The following is a 22,341-nucleotide window of genomic DNA, read 5'->3' as shown; positions in this document are numbered from 1 at the left end:
CGGATCAGGTGTACGCTCTCGTACACGCGTGTTGGTAAGTGGGTTTGGGTAACTAAAAGCCAAGCGCGGGTCGAGTGTGCGAGTGTATCATAGAGAGGGCATTCGAGCGGAAAAACGCAACTAAACGCGAGTAATTGGAAGCCCAAGGGGGGTACATTCGAGCCGCACTGGGTCTGCCGACACCCTTGCTCCACCAGGGACGAATCCATGCCCGTTTATTATTTCCTCGAAATGTTTACTCTTATATTTGTCATGTTCACTTTCGTGAACACTATGTTTGTTATTTACCATGGATCGTTACGCTTATCATTTGAAAAGGATGTACGTACCTCTTCTTACATGCTTCGCGATTGAAAATCAAAACAATTGTTTGAAAAATCATTGATAAGAAATTTAAAATTTTAAATTAAGTATTTTGATGTTCAATAAGATGTACGAGATTGTGATGTAATATCGAAGAAATTGTTTGAAGGAATTTTTTAAGCGCAAGCTTGATTTTATCTTTTTCAATTTGTCGACTGCTGCCCTGGCAGAGCTTTCGAAGCTCGCGAAGAAGAGAAAAAAGAATTTCGTGTCAAACCTTGCTTCGCGTTCCAGTTTAACGCGAGCCCCAGTCGTCATCGTTAATATGTTTCCAATTCTTTTTCTTCATAACCGAGAGAAATTTTCCCGTACACCGTTTTACACATTTCACTGGATTTCCACTTCTTTTTTTTCTCCACAGTTTCGATCCGTCGCTAACAAACAAGAGTAACGCTCGATAAATTCGTTTACGTAAATTCTTCCCATCAACATTTCTCAGTTTTCGATCGTGATAACTTTCGAAGCTAATAAATTCATCAATGACCGGCCTTGTTCCACGAACACTGTCCACGTTGAATAATAAAAATGAACCTCTCGAATTACAGCCGATGGTGTTTTCAAAACAAGATTCCGCTCGACAGTCACTTTCATTCCGACGTGCCTTTGGTGATCGTAAAATATATTCTCGAGGGTGGAGCTTTCATTGCTTTCAAGAAAACCATTTACAACTCACGAAATTCGTGCAGGACAGTTTCCTCCTCGTTGGTAAGCAATGTTTCACGATGCTGCAGGAAGCTAGTATAATTCAGATTTATACTCAGAGCGTAGAAAGCGGAATTGGTTTGTCGTTGTCGTAACATTAGGGGGTTGTTACCCCGCGTGGTTGATTGTGTTGGTGAAGCAGGATTTGATAAGGAGAGAGAGAGCGAACAGTGATTTAAAACGGTCTTCCACCCTTCGTGCTTCTGCTCCTGTTCTGTCTTCACCTTCTTCCTTCTTCCTCTCCCTTTCCGTTCATCATCATCATCCCTCTGCTTCATCATGAATCGTCTCCCACTCTGCGAGGCAGGCCCTCTGTTTCTCTGTTCCCTTGTGTACGTACATGCATCGTCCCCGAGGAGAGGCAGCAAGGGGGTTGTTTCGTGGCTGCCGTTGGCTTTTCGTTGCGGTTTGTGCGGGGGATGTTTCCTTCCCTTGTGAACATATCCATAGACTTCCCTTCTACCGCCATATCCTCCCTCGTTCCGATCCGTTCCGCCTTCCTCCTCCTTCTCTTTCGACTCAGCTTCTCGACCGTAGCATATTACTGGCATGGCAGTGCCTTCAGTTCAGTCAGTGTAAACCCTCGAAGGCATTTGCTGATTCAAATTAATCACAGCCGAGGTAGCCCACCCAACCAACCAACCCTCTAGATCCTGCCTGCCTGCTTGCTTGCCTCCTACGCTTGAAAGGCACCAACAAGTCTGCCAGTCACGAGCAAACACCTATAATTAGAGATGGGATACAAGTATATTGCAAGTAGGTTTTAGGAGAGCTCAGTCTGAAACCTATCTTTTCAATTATTCTTCGATTGCACTCGAAGAAAAATTTCTTCTTTGTTCATTCGTTTCATCGCGATGGCAATTTTCCTAGAAGCACGGTAACTACGAATCAAATGCTGCACGGCTTTCATCTCGATAAAGTTTTTCCCCCGCGGTAATACGTAGGAACGGTGTGGCGTACGGGCATTAAAAGCTCGTCAAACAAAAGCTCGCGAAATCGCGTGGAATCATTTTCCCCCTGTGATTCCATCGGCGTGGCGTCTAAACAAGGAGAAAGAAGATGAAGAAGGGAAGAAAAAGAAGAAGGAGAAATCGCGTTGAAGTGGAGAGGGATAGATGAGATGAATGAAAAAAGAAGGAAGAAAATGCGTTTTTCATCCCCATGACACGGCTACCGGTGGCCTGCCTGCCTGGATTTTCGTCGCGTTGCAGAAGCCTGTTCCGAGCAGGATTGAAAAAGAGGAGAGAACGACAAAAACGATGAAGAAGGAGAAGAACGGAGGGAAAACAAGGGGGAGGAGAGTCCGACGAGAGTGCTCTTTAGAATTAGAGCAGAGCCAGCTTCTGCATTTTCTGTCTTTCCATCTCTTTCCCTCTTTCCCTTTTTACGCTTCTCCTCTCCTCGATGAATCCGCGAGGCGTCTCATCACGCAACATTACCCACAAGCCTCCGCGACTCCTGCCTTTCTCCGCCCTGTCCTTCTTCATCCCTTCCTTTCATCCCCCGTCTCTTGTCCGACCCAGCCAAAACCCCTTACATCCCGGCCACGCAACATTAAGCCTACTCCTTCGCATTTTTCCTTGGACTCTATGAAGCTTTCTGAAAGCGGCAACGTTTTTATTTTTCCTTCCCTTACCTCCCCCCCACCTCCTTTTTTTTATTCGGTCATTTTTCCTTAGTCCTGGACAGAGTGCCGCTTTAACTTTGTGAATATTAAAGGCCAGTCGAATAAATTCGACCTGTTTTTACGGCAAAGGGTATACCTACCTCAGAGCTAACGATTCTTCTCGAAAACGTCCTTCTTTATTTAACCCTTTTGCTGTTCAGTCCGTATATCGTATTATTTATATTACAGTAAATGGAAAACAATCTTTTTACTATCACGTTCTTTTGTTTAAACGAGCATCGAAAGAATTAAAAATCCACTCCATCGGTGGAGGTAGAATGGTCGACAACGGTTCCCTTTTCCAAGCTCGAAACAATGCGAAACTGGTAGCTGGATCAGGGAAGCCGGCGAAAGGCCGGTTTCCAGGAGGGAGGTACTCATCCTCCATTTTTCGCGTTATCCTCTTTCATCGTGGGGTGTTCGGCATCGGCATGGCAGCGCGATGCCAGACCAGGGTGGATGGTTCACCAAAGCAAGGGAAGAGGCGGAGGATAGCGGGATGTCGAGACGCTGCTGCAGAGAGAAGCGGGAGGGGTTGTTCTCGAGGGTGCTGCTGCTATGGAGGGATGAGAGCAGAGACGCGAGAGAGCAAGAGGAGGCGCGGAAGGGAGGGAAAGAGGTCTCGTCTCCCTGTCTCTATTGATCCTCCGAGGAGGAGCCGCGCGCACCTCGTCTTCCATCCCACCTCATCCTCAATACCACCCTATGCTCCGAGAGACGACGACGACGACGACGACGACGACGACGTCGTCATCATCGTCGTCGTCGTCGACGAGGGAAAGACAGAGACGAAGGGAAAGAGAACTGTTCTCTGGAGCGTGGGCCGTGTTGCAACCCTGGGAAAACGCATCGACGAATGTGACCACCCACTGGGAAAGGTTGCGTTTCACTAAATACATAGCTGCCGTGTGTTTGGATCAAACGGTTCTTTCATCTTTCCACCGGAAGTCTCGCAATCGAGCGTATTCTCCAATTATTTCTGGAAATTCTGTTGCGCTGTTGTTTTGCACATATGAAAAGGGGAACGACGCTGACATTTACAGTGTGTAACACAAGAGCTTGGGCGCGATATTTCTGCGAGAATTTATTCTTCTTATTTGTTTGATAGCAGGTTATAATCTGTGTGGAATAATTATTCGTAACGTTGAATGGGAATGGATAACCGTGGACGGAGTCTTCCTGGTGAAATGAGCGATCGTTACACGTGACACGTTTTTGCCACGTTTATATTTAACGTTCCCTGACCAGACCATACATGGACCAATGCACCAGGGTACTTACGGTTCGCTCGTATATCATTCGAGTATCAGTTAGACAGTTTTGATGTATTAGTCTCATTAGCTTTAACACTTATCGCGGTTGCATTTCATCAAGCCTTACGACTTATTTTCTTTCTCTTCTGCGAGTAACTTGTACGTCTAGAGAAGTCGTAACTTATCTGCTCAGGTAGAATGAAGATCAAGGAGAAGCCTCCATCGTGAGACAAGTTCGATGCAGGGATACCGGGAGTACGATTGGTGCAAAAGCGACTTGCTATCTTCTCCCACTCCGTTCGGTTTCTCTTTGCCTCTCTGTAGTCTCTCAGGGGACCCTGGTCGGTATAAATGCGACCCATCGTTATCTCCGACAAGGGGACTTCCCTATTGGTCGTTGATCTTCCCACTCGTGATGCCTCCCTCGCTCATCGTTGCGTCCTCCGTATTCCCGAGCCCGTGTGTCCCTCGACTCGTCAGGATATTCAGCCTGTGCGTGTGTGCACGCACCACGGAGCTATAGGAGATCCCTATTGGATCGAGGGGAGCATCCTCCTTTTCTGATTGGACCAGCACCCGGAGCATCTCTGCTCATCCTCGCGTTTGCGCGCGTCTAACCGCGATCCCGTGTGCCTTTATACCATTGTACGAGGGGAGCCGTGTTATCCAAAATGGAGGATGTTGGTGTATCCTAAGAAGAAGATAGACTTTTCGAACCAACGAAGAAATGGAATTCTGCGTAGTTCAGGTTTCAGGACAAAATGTTCCGTTCGCTTTGAAGAGCGTGTTCGTCTCCCAGAATAGAAGGAAGCGTTAGTCATACATCCCGTCGTAGATCGGGCTATAACTGGCGTCTGTGACGGGCCAACGCCATTATGGCAGACACGCGTAGAGAAGCGATACGAGCGCGGCACGACCGGGGAACAGAGGCCAGAGGGAGAGTAAAGACATTGAAGAGGAGGAAAGCAGAACTGCCGGGATGAGGAGCGAACGAGGAACGGAGAATGCACCGGCAGCGTTCATTTGCGACGTGGCGGTAACACGCTGCTGCGTCTATTCATACACACCGGCTGCACCCACGTCGAGGGCGCAGCTTGCGTGTATCCCAGCATCGACGAGAGAAGACCGCGCGACACAGTGAGGCAAAGAGAGAGAAGTAAAAAGGACAGGCTTGGCAACAGTGGCCACTTCTCTGTGTTCCTTCTCCTCTGACCTTCGCATTCGATGCCTGGTCCCTCTTCGTTTCTCTTATTTTCCCGGCGAACCACGGTGTCGAGGAGAACACAGGGACATCCAAGAAGAAGGGTGAGACGAAGCGAGACGGTATGATAATTGGAAGAGGAAGCGTAGGCGGAGAGGAGTGAAGGGTGAGACAGAGAAGAGTGCAGCGGGGGATGGAGGCGCTGTTCGACGGTTGGTGGGGGATGGAGGTGGTGGTGGAGCCCCCTCAGGAGGTGGAAAAGGTGGAGGATGAGGCGGGGGTGTAGGAGGTGGTTACCATGGCTACCAGAAACCACAGCCGCCGCCACCGACGATGCGAGAGGTGTCACTGACTCCTGGCAAAGCTACCACGCACTCATACACCTGTGCAAGTACCAGCGCGGTAAGGTACAACTGCCACGTTTAGACGAGGCTCTTCGTATGTGGATGCTGTACTCGCTACTATAATAGTATGCATCGCGAGATAGTGCTGGGTACCTTCTCGAAGAGGTATTGCCGCGACACAGATTTCATTTCTCGACTTGGAATCATTTCATGTTCATTAATTTAGATATGTATCAATCGAGGTTGGTAGCATCTGATCAGAGTCGATGGTATCCAAGTGCATTGTTCAAGAACGCAAGTAAAATCATCGCGACTGCAAGCTGCAAACAGTCGTAAACGAAAGCAAAGGTGCACTAAAAGAATGATCTAACAATCGATCGTCACAACGGACATAAACCTGAGTTCTCTCTCGCGAGAGGTCGACGTGACTTAAAAAGACCATCTCGAACAAGAGAGCGGCACGAAACAAAAGATCCGCCTCTTAACTGCGACCGTTTCGTTCCTTCTCTTCTCTTCTCTTCTCTCCTTTTCTTTCAACCATCCTCCCTCAACAAGACGAGAATTAAATTAAGGCTTCCGAAAATAAACTCGGCGACATTCAATTGTTTCTCGCGGGGAGGCTGAAACGACACGAGACGGCGACAGAACGGCGCTGTCGAGCCTCGTAAAAGATGAGAAACGATCCAACAAGATGGCCGTCTTGACGATGTTAGACGATCGTTTTTTTCCACCCGTCACTTATGTTACATCGAGGATGAAACATACGGTACGAAAAGAGACCAAGACACCGGTGAATTATGGCAAATTATATTTAAATTTGAAGAGGTTCGATTCTTCTTGCAGATAAGATAGATTGAAAATGAATAGTAGAAGCTCGGTTGAAATTCTGGTAAAAAGAGGGAAAGGGTGCACAGGTAGGGAAAGGAGGGTGGTTGCGCAAGGGGTACGATGCTCTTTCCACGTCTTCGTCGCTTATCGTGTGTATAGTCCGATTCGCTTCGCGGTCTCCATGGGAACCCGCGGAAAAACCTATCGATTCTCCCTTTGGACTCCTCTGAAAGAGAACTCAGTTCAAGAATCCTTTGGCCCCTTTACGTTTCTCTCTCATCCTCTCTCGGATCTCTTTCGTCTCCTCTTTCCGGGCGGAACTTTTCCTTCGCTAACGGTAGCGACTTTTACTCTGCTCTCCGTTGGAATATAGAAGAAAGTAATGGTAGTGGTGAAAGGTAGGATGGAAGAAGAGAGAGATAGGGGCACGGGAACGTCGTTAAAAGAGGTTTATTTCGCTAATAAGGCCGGACTTGTGCTGTGCTTATTGAAACAATAAAGAATCACCCCTGTGGGCGGAGGAAGGAAAGCCTCAAGATGGCGTCCCTTCCTGGTCATGCCGTGGATATACCAAGAGTACGTGCACTGCTTGCGGAATGTCGTCTGATCAACTCCCGATGGATTTATGGCCACGATATTGTGGTCCGCCTTCTACCGCCTTCTTTTGTCTCGAGCCTCGACGTTTTGTCCTATCGTTCTTCGCCATCTGCTTTGTAACTACCTCGAAATCGAGGATGTTTCTAATTTCATATCGAATCTTTAACTATATTCGCTCTTTGATGTTTGTGTCAGTAAAATTCATGACCCAGTTTATCGACACGTAATTTGGGTTAACGGTGAGAAGGTTGGATGATAGAATCGAAGGGTGGCGAGTACACGGGCACATGTCAGAGTTTGCGGCGCTCACGTCCCTTAATATGCTGCGTTATCGCAAGATTTATCGGTTATCGGTTACGTGCACTTCCCTTCCTAAAGCTCCATCACCTTTACATCCCACTTTTTCTTGCTATTTTCGTCACCGATGGGGATCCTGTTGCAGACGTCTATTAGGCACGCGGCTCTTTAAACATCAACCATGCTTGTGGAGGAACGTTTTTGATAGTCGCCCTTTGCTCTATTAAAGCGTCTCCTTCATCAATGTCTAGAACAATGTCTCGTTTAATGATTATCAGAAAAATCCTCGAGTGGAACTCTTTGGATAAAATTAAAAATATATCTACATATTTAAGGTATGTTAGCCTTTTTGCACTTTACGTTCGGGTTAAACTCGGTCACGTTTCGAGCGGTCAAAAGCGTATCAAGCTTTACGTCCTCGCCTCCTGAATCCTTCCTTCGTTTATATCGCGTTCAGCCAACGTAACAGCGAAACTTTGCTTTTATACGGTGGACCCGATAAGGTTTTGCGTAAACGAGGAGTAGTTTCAACCGTGTATCGAAACAGCGAGGATGGTGTGTCGTCTCGTTGAGAATCGATAGAGCTCCTGCCGAGACTACCCCGCGAGACACGAATTCCCGGATTCCATGTCGCCACCCCTAAAAACCCCATCTACAGCAGTGGTTCACCCTCTTGGTCCACCCCCTTCGGTGGCTCCTCGAGGCACCGCATTACCTCTGGACGAGAGGACTCCGAGTATGGAAAGAGAGATCGACCGCAGAAGGAACAGCTAGGGAGTCACCAGGAGGGGGGGAGTGAGATAGGGAATGAGGGAGAAATAAAGGGCTGGAGAGAGTAACGCGAGGGCCAACAGCACAATGGACCGCCTCGGAGATTCGGAAACGTCGGAACTCGGGATTCTGAATGGGAGACGAATGAGGAGTCTGGCCTGACTGGATCGCAGGACAATGCATCGAGGAAAACGAATGTTAACGTTGACGATAACGCGGCCTCTTGCAAAGATAGATCGTTTCTTGGCTCTGCTACGCGAACGACGATCGTCTCAATCGACTTTCTTCGATTAACTTTATCGCAAGCTCGATGTCTATTGTCGTGGGAAATATTGAACGGAATAGAGTTCACTAGCTTGGGTCTATCTGTTCCGGTGTGAAAGGAATAGAAGAGCTGATTTACAACGAAATTCTTTCCATCTTCCTTTTCTATGCTAACCAGAATACCTATCGTTGTTTCAGAATCGATCGATTCTTTGGTGGAAAGCAGTTCTTTGAAGACCCGTCACCGGAGGGATGTTCGACACAGGATACTACCCCTGTTTGACTTCTCGCTGCAAGTTCATCAAGAAGCAAGGTAAGTGAAATTAGTAATACGATAATATGTTTGAACAAGTATCGTCGTGCTCGAGCTATTTAAATAGTACGCCAAGTAACCCTCGATTAATTCCCTGTATCTCTAATTTATGATAGATAATTGCATGTAATTACAATGCTCGCTGTGCCATCTCAAACCTAATAAACATGTCAAAGGGAAAATTAGTCCCTTAGACTTCCTGATTGCCCATCGTTAGGCCAGGTTAAAGATACCCTTGCGATAATTTTAATACTATTATCTCACGTTACACAAGGAAGTCCATTAAAAGTGGCTTTATCATACCCACGGTAGATTTATTTATTTATCTGGATAGGTAAAAATAAGCCTGTAGTAATAAATGATAAGAAACACCAGTGGTAATAATCTTTCAAGTTTTGCTAACGCGTTAATATCGTCTTTACGATACTAGCTCGTTAGATTATTCTGAAAAGAAACCTAATGAGGAGATTAACCTTGAAATTCGACCATCAGGGTTGCGTCTTCCCTGAAATTCACGATCCGCGTCTCGAGCTGGTTCTCCGGGCTGTCGGGGTAGCCATAGGACGCGATATTATAGGGCGAAAACGGTAAATGGCCCTAATAATGCGAAATCTCGGTAGCCATAAATACGAGCGGACGATATCTTGTTGGTGATCTCGGTGGCATGTCCAAGAGTTGCGTTGCCGTGTCTCGCAGCCTTGATACCGGCTTGCCCCACACTCTACTCACGTGAGTATCGTGGGTACTGGAAGTACTCACGTCAAGTATGTGCACGGCTTATCATACCTCTCGCGACCAGTATATGGTCTTCCTGCTCTTTATGCGAGTACTTACGTGTGTTGGACTCGGCGATGTTCTCTGCCTCGTTCTCCTCGAAAATATGTTCCGATTCGTTGAAAGGAGAGGAAGGCTAGCCTGGAAACAAAGTCTTTGATCTTTTATTCCTTTGAATTACATATTTTTCCTCGGGAACTCGACGTCGACGCGACTCGGAACAAGTTGGTCTCGCAGCAGCACGACTAATTCCTCGAATAGGTAGCCGAGTGAAACTTGTAAACATGTCGCTCAAACCCATAGGCCGCGTCACACCCTGCTTCCTTAGCTGCTGTGGCTCGAATTTCCATTCATTGTTATTCACCATAATCTGTGATGAAACACGAGGCTGTCCGTGGCGTGGATGAAAAACGAACGCATTTAACGTGACTCCAAGGGTGAACAGATCGATGGTAGGAAGGTAAGAGTACTCGGGGACACGATGTTATTAAGAACCGGCCGCGGCGACCGCTGCGTGCCGGTTCAAGCGCACGCATCAACAATCTTCTCGCGTTTACTTGATTTCCACGAGATATTGTAATTGTTTTAACAATCGACACTAATAGGTATTCTCAGGCTTGGCTGACATGCACCCACAATTTATCCTTTCCTATGTTTTCGTCAGGTACTTTCGAGGAAATAACACGTAGGGGCTATTTAATTTCCAACGAATTTACATTAATGTTGATCAGCATTAACATAATATAATAGAACGAACGGCGGAGTTAACGATTTTCCTTGAAAATAGTTCATACGTATTGTAACTTTTATCAATAGGTACACGCTCGGCTTTGTTGTAGCAGTAATTACCGATCAATTGTCGTGCGCATTCGCGTAGGTATTCCTGTAGCCGATTTCGACTTGCCACGAATTTATCAGCCTCCTAGTCGTATAAATCCTACCGTGCGATACCGTAAAAGAAACGATGTTAAACACGACGTTATTTACGAGTGGTTCGGCAGTATTCCTCTTCGTGAGAGACAGCCAGGCCGTGCGTGTCATGGCAATTCTTTCCGCGGCCGAGGCAAAAATACGTTCGTCGGTTCTTTTATACACCCTCGGCCGAAGACAATCTCGATGTCTTCGGTGGTGGTGTTGGCGTGTCGCGTGGTGGACATCACTCGACGAGCAAGGAACACAGGGGGTTGGTAAGAGAGAGAGAGAGAGCCTGGAAAGGGTGTAGCGTGTCCGGTATCTCGTGGTGGGATCGCAAGAGACATTTCGTCCCCCCAAGAAGTCAGTTCAGCTACCACAAATGACCATCGGCCGTCCACCGCCAACGCTGGCCAACCGACTTGACTTACCCCTCTTTTACCATCAACCCCCGGTTACTTTCGTATCTTCCACCTTGTTCACCGTTCTTGCAGATGAAACGATAAACGAATTTATTATTCTAGAATGAACGAAAGCTAGTGTCCTTAGCTGGTGAAACGACGTTCGCGATTTATGAGGGTGAAAAGCGCAATTATTCTGTAAATATTTCTCGTTCCTTTCCTCCCTCCCAAGAAATGGAGAACGTTTTACACCGTGTTACGTACAGTTTCGTAGGGAACAACTTCGAAGGTTCGCTGGAAGTTTGTTATGTCTGATGGTGCCTTTTAGACCAAGCGTTCTTCTCCCACTTGGACAAAATTCCTCATTCTTTCTTTCTCATTCACGCGTGAGTTTTGCCAAGGTGGGAGAAGAGTGGAATAAACGCTCGATGAGGGTGAACACCGTGGTTCTCCTTCGTTTGAATTGTATCTCGATACGTAAACATATCGATCGTATTGCTTGTCGAACACTGCCGGTTTTGCTACGTTTGCAAACCGACCAAGGTTAAGCTTCTGCTGTCGTGGCAAACGTTTGACGTTTCATCTGTGTTTTGCTCAATTGAGTATCAATATTTCTTCGTTATCTATACCCCCTTCCCGTTTTCTTGCTTTTAGAGGTGTAATGTAACGATACGGGAAGTAAGACGATGGTAATAACACACTTAGCGTGTTTGATTTCATAATCTAGCTTATCAGTGCTACAGCCGCGGCATCGCATGCTACTATCATTTATTTGTCTTTCAAATTAAGTGTTGCTTGCGCGCTTTGAACACAGTACAGCTACTACCATCTGGTGATGAATAAAAGAAAGAACAATGGCAGTACACGCAGTTTCCAGAACGTTTAGTTAGCTTGGTCGGTAGTATGCATTTTTCTTTTATCTTTAATGTTCTTTTTTATTAATTTCTTTGCTCACCACTAGATAGAGCAGGTTGTACTATTTTTAAAATACGCATTCGTGTAAAGTCAAAAAAACGTGCACAAACAGGGCCTGCATAATATATTTTCATTTAATTATGTTAATTATTTTTCAATACCAATGTATTCTGTTTCAATATAGTTTCAGGGTATAAATAACAAACGTAAACGTTGAGAGGGAAATCGATGCATTGGTAGTTACTAACGTTCGGTCAATTCGAGTTCTGTGTATTATTAATTTATTTCTGAACATTATTCTAACAATATTCTGTTTGTCACAACTGCGTAAACATAAAATGTATCAATTTTTATCGAGATGTTGATGAAAACATTCGTGTTTGTACAGTTTATTATTATTCATAGCGTTTTGAAAAGAGTATCGAAACAGCAGGGCGTTGTCGGCATCTGTCGGCGCGACTCGGAACTGTTCGGATATCGGCCGTCGAGCAGGGATGCCAACGAGACGCGCGCATCTACGGTCAGACCGTTTGTGGAGTCGCGTCGTAAACAAGGACTCGTCGCGTCCGTAGTCGTTTACTTGAAGATTTCTCGTAAACTTTATCGTTTCCTGCGCGTTCTTCGTGTTATTTCGAGTTATTGTTGTTCGTAGCGTCGCGATTCAGAAACATTCGTGGTCGAGGGATACGGGAAACGCGATTTTTCCGGGCATTTTCACGGTGGTGTTAGTGCGCGGGTTGGCAAGCGTTGGTCGAGTGCAGTAAGGCTGCCATTTTCCGTGTGTTGCGGTAAACGAGCGAGAGAAAGAAAGGGATATCGTGTATCGAGGAGGACAGCAAAAGTCCCGAACATTCGGATTTTCGCGGTGCAAAAGAGACTCAGGAGTTGTTCGTGTGCTAATTCTTCCCAGGACTTATTTATCTTCGCCACCATTGGAAGCAGAAAGGCTAAAACCACGGCGAAGGGATTGTTCGCGGGAACGCACGTTCGAAGCTGGCCCGACGATCAAGGTTAGTTCCTCTTTTCGTTTTCACGTATTCTTCCTGCTCGTCCTCTTTAAACAAGTACATGTCAGGTCTTTATTATTGAATAGCATTTGATCATTCGACTGTCATAGTGGAAAGACATTGGTAGAGAATGTATCTATCTGTTATGCGTGCGTCTTGTATCGTAACCGATCAGCTGACTTTTTTTATGCGGCCACCGCATGTATCTCGCGGAATAGGGACGCGTTCCAATGTGGGTTCGTTCGTTAAAGATACGCCATTGCGTGGGCAGTTCGCTGTCTGGAAACGGTCCCTATTACGAACATTTCCAACGTACCAATCGTTCAGAAATTACGCTGCAACGATAACCGTGATATCCGGTGCGGATAATGACGTCGAACGTTTCCAAAGTAATTCCTGTTTTTGCAAAAATTGATCAGCCTCCGTACCGTATGTTTGCAGCATACGTTGAACGCGACGCGTGCGTGTGTCGGTGGTAAATTTGAAATCACACATCGCGTTAATGCGATTCGATCAACGAATTCGTTTGGTAATTGCATACGTGACCGAGGTGCATTGTTTGTGTTTCACCAGGCATTCTCACGATATCTTGTCTTCGTTATCTCGTCTCTGTCGACCGTTTATATTATATTTTTCTTTTTCTGTCTGAAACGGTTTTTACAACGCGCGATAACCTCGTTGCGATGGATTAGTAATTTGTAGTTTCGGCGAACGAACGATTAGAAGGTTTTTACGTGGGTGTCGGCTGATGCTCGTAAAGTTTCTTTCTGTCGCCGATGCTTTTACGAGCGTTTCGATTCCTTCAAGATTTTGGTTAGCGATTTTCTTTGTAAACGAGACGAAGTTTGTATGACGCGACTGGTCGGTGGAAAAGAGAGCGCCGACCTGGGAGCCGTTCACAATGCAGAAAAGCAATCAAATATCAATTTCACCCCGGGCATCGACGAGAACGACGCGCGGCAACGAGACGAGGACGGAATAGGACGGGATGGAAACGATCATTTTCCAATTTACACGGAACGGTTTCAATTAGGGAAGCGATCTTGAAACATCGCGTACATGTAACGAGGGAAAAAAAGGGAGACCACGTAGGTGAACGTTACCGTCGATATCATAACGCAGCTGGGTTTGTATTTAACTCGTTGACTACCGCGAAAGGTCACAGGTGACTTGCGTCACTGATTTCATTCAGTCGAGTTATTGGAAAAAGGAAATAATAAGGATCATTTTCAATAGCATTATTATCGCAGTGATACATTTACAGACGCACATGGTGCGTCGCCTAGTACAGCGTACAGATAATATAGGACGCATATGGTGCGTCGTTGCCCTCGAACACGTTCGAACCATTAACCCACAAGTGAAACGACAAAACCGCGTGTTCGAGCGTAATCTAGGAGGTCGTACTGGTCGTAAAGAACGGTAACCAGCATTCCGTTCGCTCTTTTATTCCGTCTTACATTTTTATTAACTTTAAACCTCTTATTTTCGTCCACGATTACGTTTACTTTGAACGCGCACGGTTTCGAAGCTTTTCCGCCACGAGAACCGACAGTTGGCGTGTAACGCGAAATCTTAATCGTATTATTACATTCGTTGTTTTATGATTTCACGTTAATCGCCGCGTGTCTTGTTTCAATGATCGTTGCACTTCCTGATCTACGACTTCCTGCTTCGGTTGCATTCGTTATACAAGCGAGCTGACTTGAGGCTAAATCTTTTGTTTCTTCGTTCGTAAACGCTATTGTCGCGTGCCTTTTGAAAATTTCTAAACAGAGCCAGGAAGTGATTTTTTCCGTGCTCGATAACGTATTATTCCAGGGTTGCTTTCTAGAGTAAGTAATTCGGCCATGGTCGTCGAAAATCGAACCGTGATGCATATCGTGGACACAGACGGTTCCAAGAATCGGGTCAGAAAGTTTCGCCATAAAGCCAACCAACGAATCGCGACTAGACGTATGTGCTTGTCGAGATAGGAGCTGAGCAGGTTTGCAACAATGTAGATATCAGCTGTCGCGAATCGTCAGCCAACTACGAATACATTAGAAAGAGTTAATTAACTCTTGTATTTATTAACGTTTTAATTGGCCCGTGTGGTATCCCTGATCCATCGTTCGTCAGCTGAGTTCATCTTTTGAATTTCAATGATAAAAGCACTCGTTGCTTAACGGTTAACGAATTAACAATTTTTAATTATCTCGACGAACATCTATTCCGTGAATCAACTCTCTGAACGCGAGAGATCTGAGAAAAATGACTGGAGAAACTTTACATCTATGGTTCTCGATCGTTTTCGAGGGAAAGCGATTGTTCCTCGATGAAGAGAGTGAAGCGCACACGCGGTCATGGTAATGCGAAAAGTTATTTTAACGAGATTCGATGGTAACGCGGAACGGCGGTTGCAGTTGAGTTACTTTTTCTAATTTAACCAGGCAAGGGGAAACTAAATTGTGGTTCTATTGCCGGAAGCTTTGCTGTTGCCAGAGGCTCGGCTAACGTCGTTCGAAATAGGCGGTGCAAGAGGTAACTCGGGTTAATGCAAGCTGGCTCCCTACGAAAGCTAAGCGGTTCTCTTCGCCACGCGTTATAACACGCGATTTAAAACTTGTAAGACCCGCGTTCGCGCCCCGTTTACGACTCCCTTACCCGCGCTTGTCTCCTACTTTCCCGTGGAAAACTTTCAACGAGAAAGACCCCGGCGTTGTGTCGTTGCTCTCCACTATCCTTCGGGGATAACGTTGCACTCTAAACAAAGTAGCTCAACCAGTTTGTGTCTCCTTTCTTGCATTCGATTCTCGGCAAGTTGTCTCGCGAGCTGTTCAAAATTCCTTCCATACCATAATTTATCTATCGTTGCAATCAAAAATTTTCGCGACTTATTTACCGCGCGTAACAAAAATATCGTACTTGAAATTGGAGCAGTCTCTTGGAAAAAAGAAGCCTTTAAAAGAATGCGTTCGTTCAAACGCGTAATTTTTATCTCGTGGAAGAAAGAAGGGAACGAAAGTGGAGCGTACGAATTCAGAAGTATACGGGCTTTCGTGGAGTTTTGAATTTCGTGGATGGTTCATGATACCCGACAAGTTTCTTCCGAAGTTCACGTTCGATTCTTATCGTAGTATCGACACAGAGAACCGAAGCCATTGACCCGTTGCTTCCACCGATTACATGGAACACGAACAAACGCACGTGGTCGGAAAAAGACACGATTCGTGATAGTACGTCCGCAACAGAACGGACGATAGCGTGGGTGGTGCTTCACCCATCGTCAGGCTCGATACGAATTATCCAGCGAAAGAACGAAACGAGCCTAAAAGTTTATGACGAAGATTTAAAATTCTATTGAAATCATCGCAGATAAATGTTACGCCGTTGCTTCTAACGTCGGATGATGATTTTTCATTTTTATTTTTTCAAACATACGTGCACGGTTCGTCACGCGATTGGTCTGGTATTCATCTTAGAACGTTACAATGTCCCGGAAGTTACCGGCAAGATTTCTCACGTATCATTAGCTTCCTCCTTCTTGTCGCGATAAAATGATAAACCTTTGCTCCGTGATGCATTAGCTCGTCTACTTTGGTCGGATAATGGAAGAGCGTACTGCATTTCTATCCGACGAAGACACCGACGCTCTCGAACCTATTACTCGACGGACTTTCTGTGGAAATAAGAGAATTACCACTTGCAGAGATAACAGTGAACCGCGTGTCATTAGCCGGCTCTCTCGTTTTCCGAGTTCGCCGCGTTGAATAAATTTAATCGTCTCTTTCAATCTTTCGCGAACGAACTCGTACATTTTTATCCAAGGATTAACGTTTCGCCAGGAACACAGGAATCGTAATTTAATTGGCGCGACGGCCGAGCGCGAGCAGCTGCCCGGCTAATAATATTCGGTGGAATGGTAAGAATTTCAATTTCTCAGCTACTGCTACCTACCTACCGGGTGATTCTAGGGTTAAGCGGTACCTACGATTATCGCGCATCTTCTCTGAATACGCGATTACGTTGAATTGATTAAAGAAAAATGGGGTTAATAATTGTAGGAATAATATTAAAGCCGATATGAACGAATGCTCTGGTGCTGGAACAGGATTAAAATAAAAATGAATGAGTGGAAGAACCCCTTTTCAGACCAAACGGGTAAGTGGGTCACTTCCCGTAAGGGATGGTCCACTCCTCTGATGACCCTTAACCCATTTGCATCGTTATGTGCTCACAACACAGAACTTTTTTTCCCTTTGGTTCAACATCAAATGTTATAAAACAGATTAATTCGCGATTTAAGAAATCCTTTCGCTGTGATTTTTCTGCGCCATCATTTTATAGGCAAAAATTTCAGTGTTATAGTTAGAGGTAGGATAATTCTGAAAGCTCGAGTTAGACGATAACCGTAACGATCCTCTCTCAACGTTCCATAATAAGGAATATTCGCAATTGTATCAAGCGAGAGACGGCGTAAAAGCAAATTGACTGAATGACTTTTCTTCTTCGCCGGTCGTTGAACTTTTTTCCTCGAAGCGAGTGCCACTCTTTGAGCTACGAGTTTCCTCGAAAATCCTTCGTATCTTTCCACCATCTCCATTTGAAAGATACAATCCTTCCCTGCTGATATTTTATCCGAAGAATGTCCGGGGCTCGTTGTTGCGAGGATCGCGGAAAGGAAAATCCTGGTTGGCCGAGTGTTCCGTGAAACTCTGTTTTCCCGGGGTTGCTGGTCGGTCGAGAGAATAGAAGCGACAGCAGAAAACGAGTAGCACTTTGTACAAAGGCCGTGCCACTGAAAATGGCGTCTCCTTCTTCGGGCAAATGCGTTTCTCGTCGAGTGGAAGCGACGCGACGCGATGCTCGACAAGCCTCCTGTATATTGTATACACTGGATCAAGGCAAAGGGTTACAAGCTCGATGCCTCGACACTCGGCTGAGCGCGAAAGACTTTTTCGGTGAACCGGTGTTAAATGCGTTTTCGATCGTTTCGTAATTTCGTCAAAGTTGCTTCAAAGTCGATTGATCGGAAACCGGGAGGAAAGATCGATTTCTTTTTCGAACCAGACGATTCGCTAAGTAAATGATAGTCGAAACGAATCGTCTAAATAAAACTTGATTACAAATGAATAGTATCCGAGAACTCTTTGAAATCCTAGCAGCTTTTTCTCCTTTCTTCTGTTTTCCAAGCACGGATTTTACACCGTTCACTAGTTACGCAAACGTGTTCCTATTGCTCTCACTACCTCGAAAATTCACGAGATTCGCTCGCTCCCGTTCGACGGCAATGTTTTAACCCAATTGCCTTGACCAACATACATATGTCTGGTATTACATAAGTGCACCGAGCTCCGAGGTATCGGCAGATGCTATAAGTCACGTCCGTATGACGTGAACAGGAGAAAACATCGGAACGATTTCCATGTCTCCGCTTATCGCCAACCGTGTTTCGCTAATTTCTTATTAGCCTAAATTAACCCTTCGCGTGTTCGGCTCGTGATCCCCGTTGCATTGTATGCATTTTCAAGAAAAAATGGTAATGCCGAGAGTATTGGAGTTTCGTTTTATTCAACAAGCGAGGGATTAAAAATGGTAGCGATATCCATTAGCGTTCCATTTAGGATCTCGCAGTTGTACGAAATCCTAGGAAAGCGTATGCGTTTATTTGTTCAACGTTGCTCCACCGCGTGTATGTCGAAATGTCACGCGTGCCGGGTTTACGTATCGCCGTATTAACCGCCCGCATTGCTTTCGACGCGGCGCGGCGTGTAAAACGCCAAGGAAAGAGAAACGAACCGAAAGAGAGCACGTACGAAAGAAACTTGTCGGACATCAATGTCTCGACGTACAATGTTATCGACCGCAGGAGTGGCCGATACACCTTTATCCTCGACGCGCTTTTTTCCCTCTTACCCTCTCGCCATTGTGTCACCGTGCTTTATCGAATGTTGTTCCGTTAGATAAGACCCTGTCTCGATTCCTTATCACGATTTCATTTCATCTTTTATTACTCGCGAATCTGTTGTAAACGGGAACGATCATGCGAAGGAATTTGCTCCCTTAACTTGTTACCTATTAGGCACTCATTTTCTTCCGAAGAAAATTACCCTATCGAAGAATAGAAATTTCGAGGTTGACCCAGTCTGAATCGAATCGATATTAACCAAAGTCTCCTTGACCAACCTTCATTATTGCACAAGTGCACGCTAACACGAAAGAATCGTCCTTACGAAGCAAGATTCGCTCGTAAAGTAACGTGTACACAATCTAGTAGCTCGGACATGTTTGCATAAGTAATCGTGAAAAATAAGACGAGCACCTCGTGGGTAGAAAACGATCCTTTATTGTTTACCATTGCGTCCTCGTGTCAATTTCACGAACGATAATTTTGCACTTTATCGGTTTTCCATGATAAGTGCTCACGCCCAGGTAGTTTGTTTCTAATAGATTTTTAAGGTGCGGTGGGTATAAACAGGATGGTTTATATGGAGTTACGGGATGCTTCTTGGTAATCAAAAAGAACGAGTCGGATAGAAAAATAAGTTGGAACGTTGATAATGCAAGCCTCGTGAGTACTTTGCATCGTTGAGCACGTTGATTGCGGTTACGGTCACTTGACGATGCGAACTTAACATAGGTAATAGATTTATAGCAAACGGTTGAATGCAGTTGTAACAATTGATCTTAAGCGGTGCTTATCGTTTCGAAAACACTTGGAGGATTGATTTTTTCTAACGGGATCGACGCGTATCGAAAGGTGGATGAAGAGATCGCGATAGAGGTCAATTTTAATCGAGACTCGTCGGTATTCATCGCGAGATAATCCCTGGATCGGGAAAGATGGAAAAGCTCGAGGGAAAAAATTGATAGTTAATCCGTCGAGCGGCACTGATCAAAGTTTCTGTTCCTCGATCCTGAAACGATGAACGGATTGCTAGGTCGTGCGAATCTGGCGCAATTAGATTTTAACCAAGTGTTTGTTCGTTAAATCGACGAAACGAAATGAAAGTAATCGATTGCCGTGTTAATTTCATCGAATGACGACACCGTACGCAGATCGATCGGTTCGCGGTCGTAAACTCGTCGATTCTCGCTCATACGAGTGTGTAATTAAAATAAACGTTCGTTAATGTTCCGGTGACACGGTAACCAGTGAAACTGTGCAAACTCAAAAACCAGCTTCAACACCTTGTAGGTATTATTAATTACCCTATGAATAATATCGCCACTTATATCAACTAAACGAGCAGATAAAGCATTGATTAATTGGAATTTTTAAATGAAAACAAGGCGATAATTGTTAATACATTTAACAATACCCCGAAAGCGGCATTCGCAATCTTCTAGCTCTAAACGCGCGAATCGGTGATTTATATTCAAATGATACCTACTCGATTATTGTTTTTGTTACGCGTCACCGGCAAATATATATTCAATAAATCAAACACAGCGCGTACTCGTATATTAACGAAAATCGTTCGATTGCCGTTGACGCGAAATATATTTTTCCGCGCGTTTCGTAAATTTTTAGCGTTCGCTCGTTCCAACGTTGTCCGGTAAAAAAAAAAAAAAAAAAAAATCGACGGCTAGAGAAAGCTTTACGAGACAACGCTATTATTTCACGAACTTTCGATCATAAATGTTCACTGATACTGGGAAACGTAGGTATAAAAGTCAAAGGTGGATGCCTGTCGATTCTGGCTGTATTATCCAACGAAACTACAACTACCGATTTCATAGTCGTAAAATAGTCATGTACCGTCCCGTAATAGTGGCTACTAGTCATCCTAGAGAATGCGGCATTAATTTTTATTAGCACGAGACCTTGGCTGTCGCGTACCTTTTGTCGTCAACGACGTTCTCATCCCATTTAGCAAAGATCTTACACCCACAAGCTGCGTTAACTTTTGATAGTGTTGCTTAACGAGTTAGTGAAACAGAGAAAACCTTGAAAGCCTTGGCTACGATTCCAGTTAGGATCAAGATCGATTCCCCTGTTGAATGGTCATCGAACCGATGTTTTTCCTTCGCCGATTAGGCAAATATCCTCGTTATCTACGATTCCGTTAACGAGCCGCTCCGTTAGTACTCTTTGCACAGGTGTTCCGCGATCTGGAGCAACGTGTCGCGTTTCGTAACGTGTGGTCGCGCGGGAAAGGAGACGAGAAAGGTGGAAAGGAAACGACGCCGGCTAGTGGTGGTTGGTGGGCCGTTTGAATGGTGGCATCGGAACGGAGACGGTACGAAACTTGTGACGAAATGTGACCTGGAAATACAAAAATTCCCCCGCGAATATCGCGTTCTGTCGCGTTCCGCGAACGCGAACGCGTCGAGCGAAGCTGATGGCTCAAAGCCGCGTTAAAGAGCCGCGTTTCGTAACGCTTCTTCTACCGCTGACATTTGACGTATCCAGTATAAATAACGATTGTTGCGTCCGGTGCAAATAATCGTTTAATAAATGCCACGTCTCTCTACGCAGCTGCGGCTTTTTGAAACTTGACATTTACTTTGAGCTGGTTTCACCCTGATGGAAAAAAGGCGATCGGTTCGACGGCGATTCGACGCGAGAGTCGGTTGTACGTGGAAAATTGGAAAGAGAACTAACCGCTGCCGGGTCATAAATGTCACACGCCTAATTGCTGCTCGCTCGTTTTCGTATTCCACTTCGATTGCAGTTTACAGTGTGAAAAAAGGAACGTATCGCGTCCGTTCTGCAGACGTGTCGCGGTCGATACGCTCGTTTGCGATCCGATCGAACCGGATCGCTCGAAGGGTACAGTTATAAACGATGCTGTTTTATGCAGCATGCAATTTCGCGGATAGATCGCCGACAAAACGCTTTATAGCCACGATGCAACGTTGAAATACGGTTTAACTTTCGTGATCGATAGTGCCTTTGAACGGCTTCAAGTATCTACTGTAATAGCAATCGATCGCGAGAATTGGATCATCAGATGTTTATTTATTCATTTATCGACACGGCTGGAACCGTTTCGTACGATCGTTTGGGAAATATAAAAAGATTTTTACGTCAGTCGTTTATCATTCCTACTTTCAATATTCCTGTTATCGGGGTTCTGATTCAATGATACTAACAGACGCGAAGACAAATGTAACAAGATGCGAATACTAGATAAGGAGAATATAAAAAGTCATACTGAGGTATTGATACGGCTAGTCATCTTATGTGTATTATGGATCTAGTAATAGTTCTCGAAGAAGGATCTTTGCTGTTACACATTCTTGAGAGCGAGTCACTGTGATCGAATGTAGATTTGTAGGTATACGGATTCAAATCCTGCTTGTAGCAGCTACTATGCAAATATTCTTGCTCGGACTTGACTAATTAAATAATAAACCAAGGTCTGAAGATTTTAAAAATAGGAACAAGGTCTTTCTACCATTTCAAGTACTAAGAGTCAGCAATGATGTCGGAGTACTTATTGTCGAAATTCAACATTCATAACGAAAGAGCCAGTTTTGTCAGCGCGAAACTTTCGCCCGTACAGGTGTGAGGAGCGTAAACAATTGCAAAGAGAAAATCTCCTTCTTTACCATCCCTTTCGTCGGAAAGCGAAGAAAAATCCCTTGGATTTTCTTTTTTTTCTTCTTTTTATTCTAAAACAGAGCAGCCGGTGGGAAAGTTTGAAACTTCATATCAGAACAAAGGGAAGCGGATTTCAGTCGCGTTTCGATCCACTGCCGTTTCATCGCGTCGATTAAATTAATTGAATCGCTCGTTGCGCCA

The 22,341-nt window shown here is 45.1% G+C and overlaps 1 protein-coding gene across 2 annotated transcripts in view; it reads left to right on the top strand.

The window, feature by feature from the left end:
• LOC114876569 (protein gustavus) overlaps window positions 1-22,341 on the top strand; it is a 137,783-nt gene that overhangs the window by 784 nt on the left and 114,658 nt on the right. The window contains exon 2 of one of the 2 annotated variants that reach the window (XM_029188208.2): window positions 8,485-8,599. In XM_029188208.2, the coding sequence (XP_029044041.1) occupies window positions 8,485-8,599 (115 nt within the window). Of the gene's footprint in view, window positions 1-8,484; window positions 8,600-12,538; window positions 12,612-22,341 lie in introns of those variants that run through there. The other variant, XM_029188209.2, reaches the window with a different exon arrangement.

Source organism: Osmia bicornis, chromosome 12, assembly GCF_907164935.1.
Source record: "Osmia bicornis bicornis chromosome 12, iOsmBic2.1, whole genome shotgun sequence".
NCBI classification, from domain to species: Eukaryota; Metazoa; Arthropoda; class Insecta; order Hymenoptera; family Megachilidae; genus Osmia; species Osmia bicornis.
This window is presented reverse-complemented; position numbering and strand designations above follow the sequence as displayed.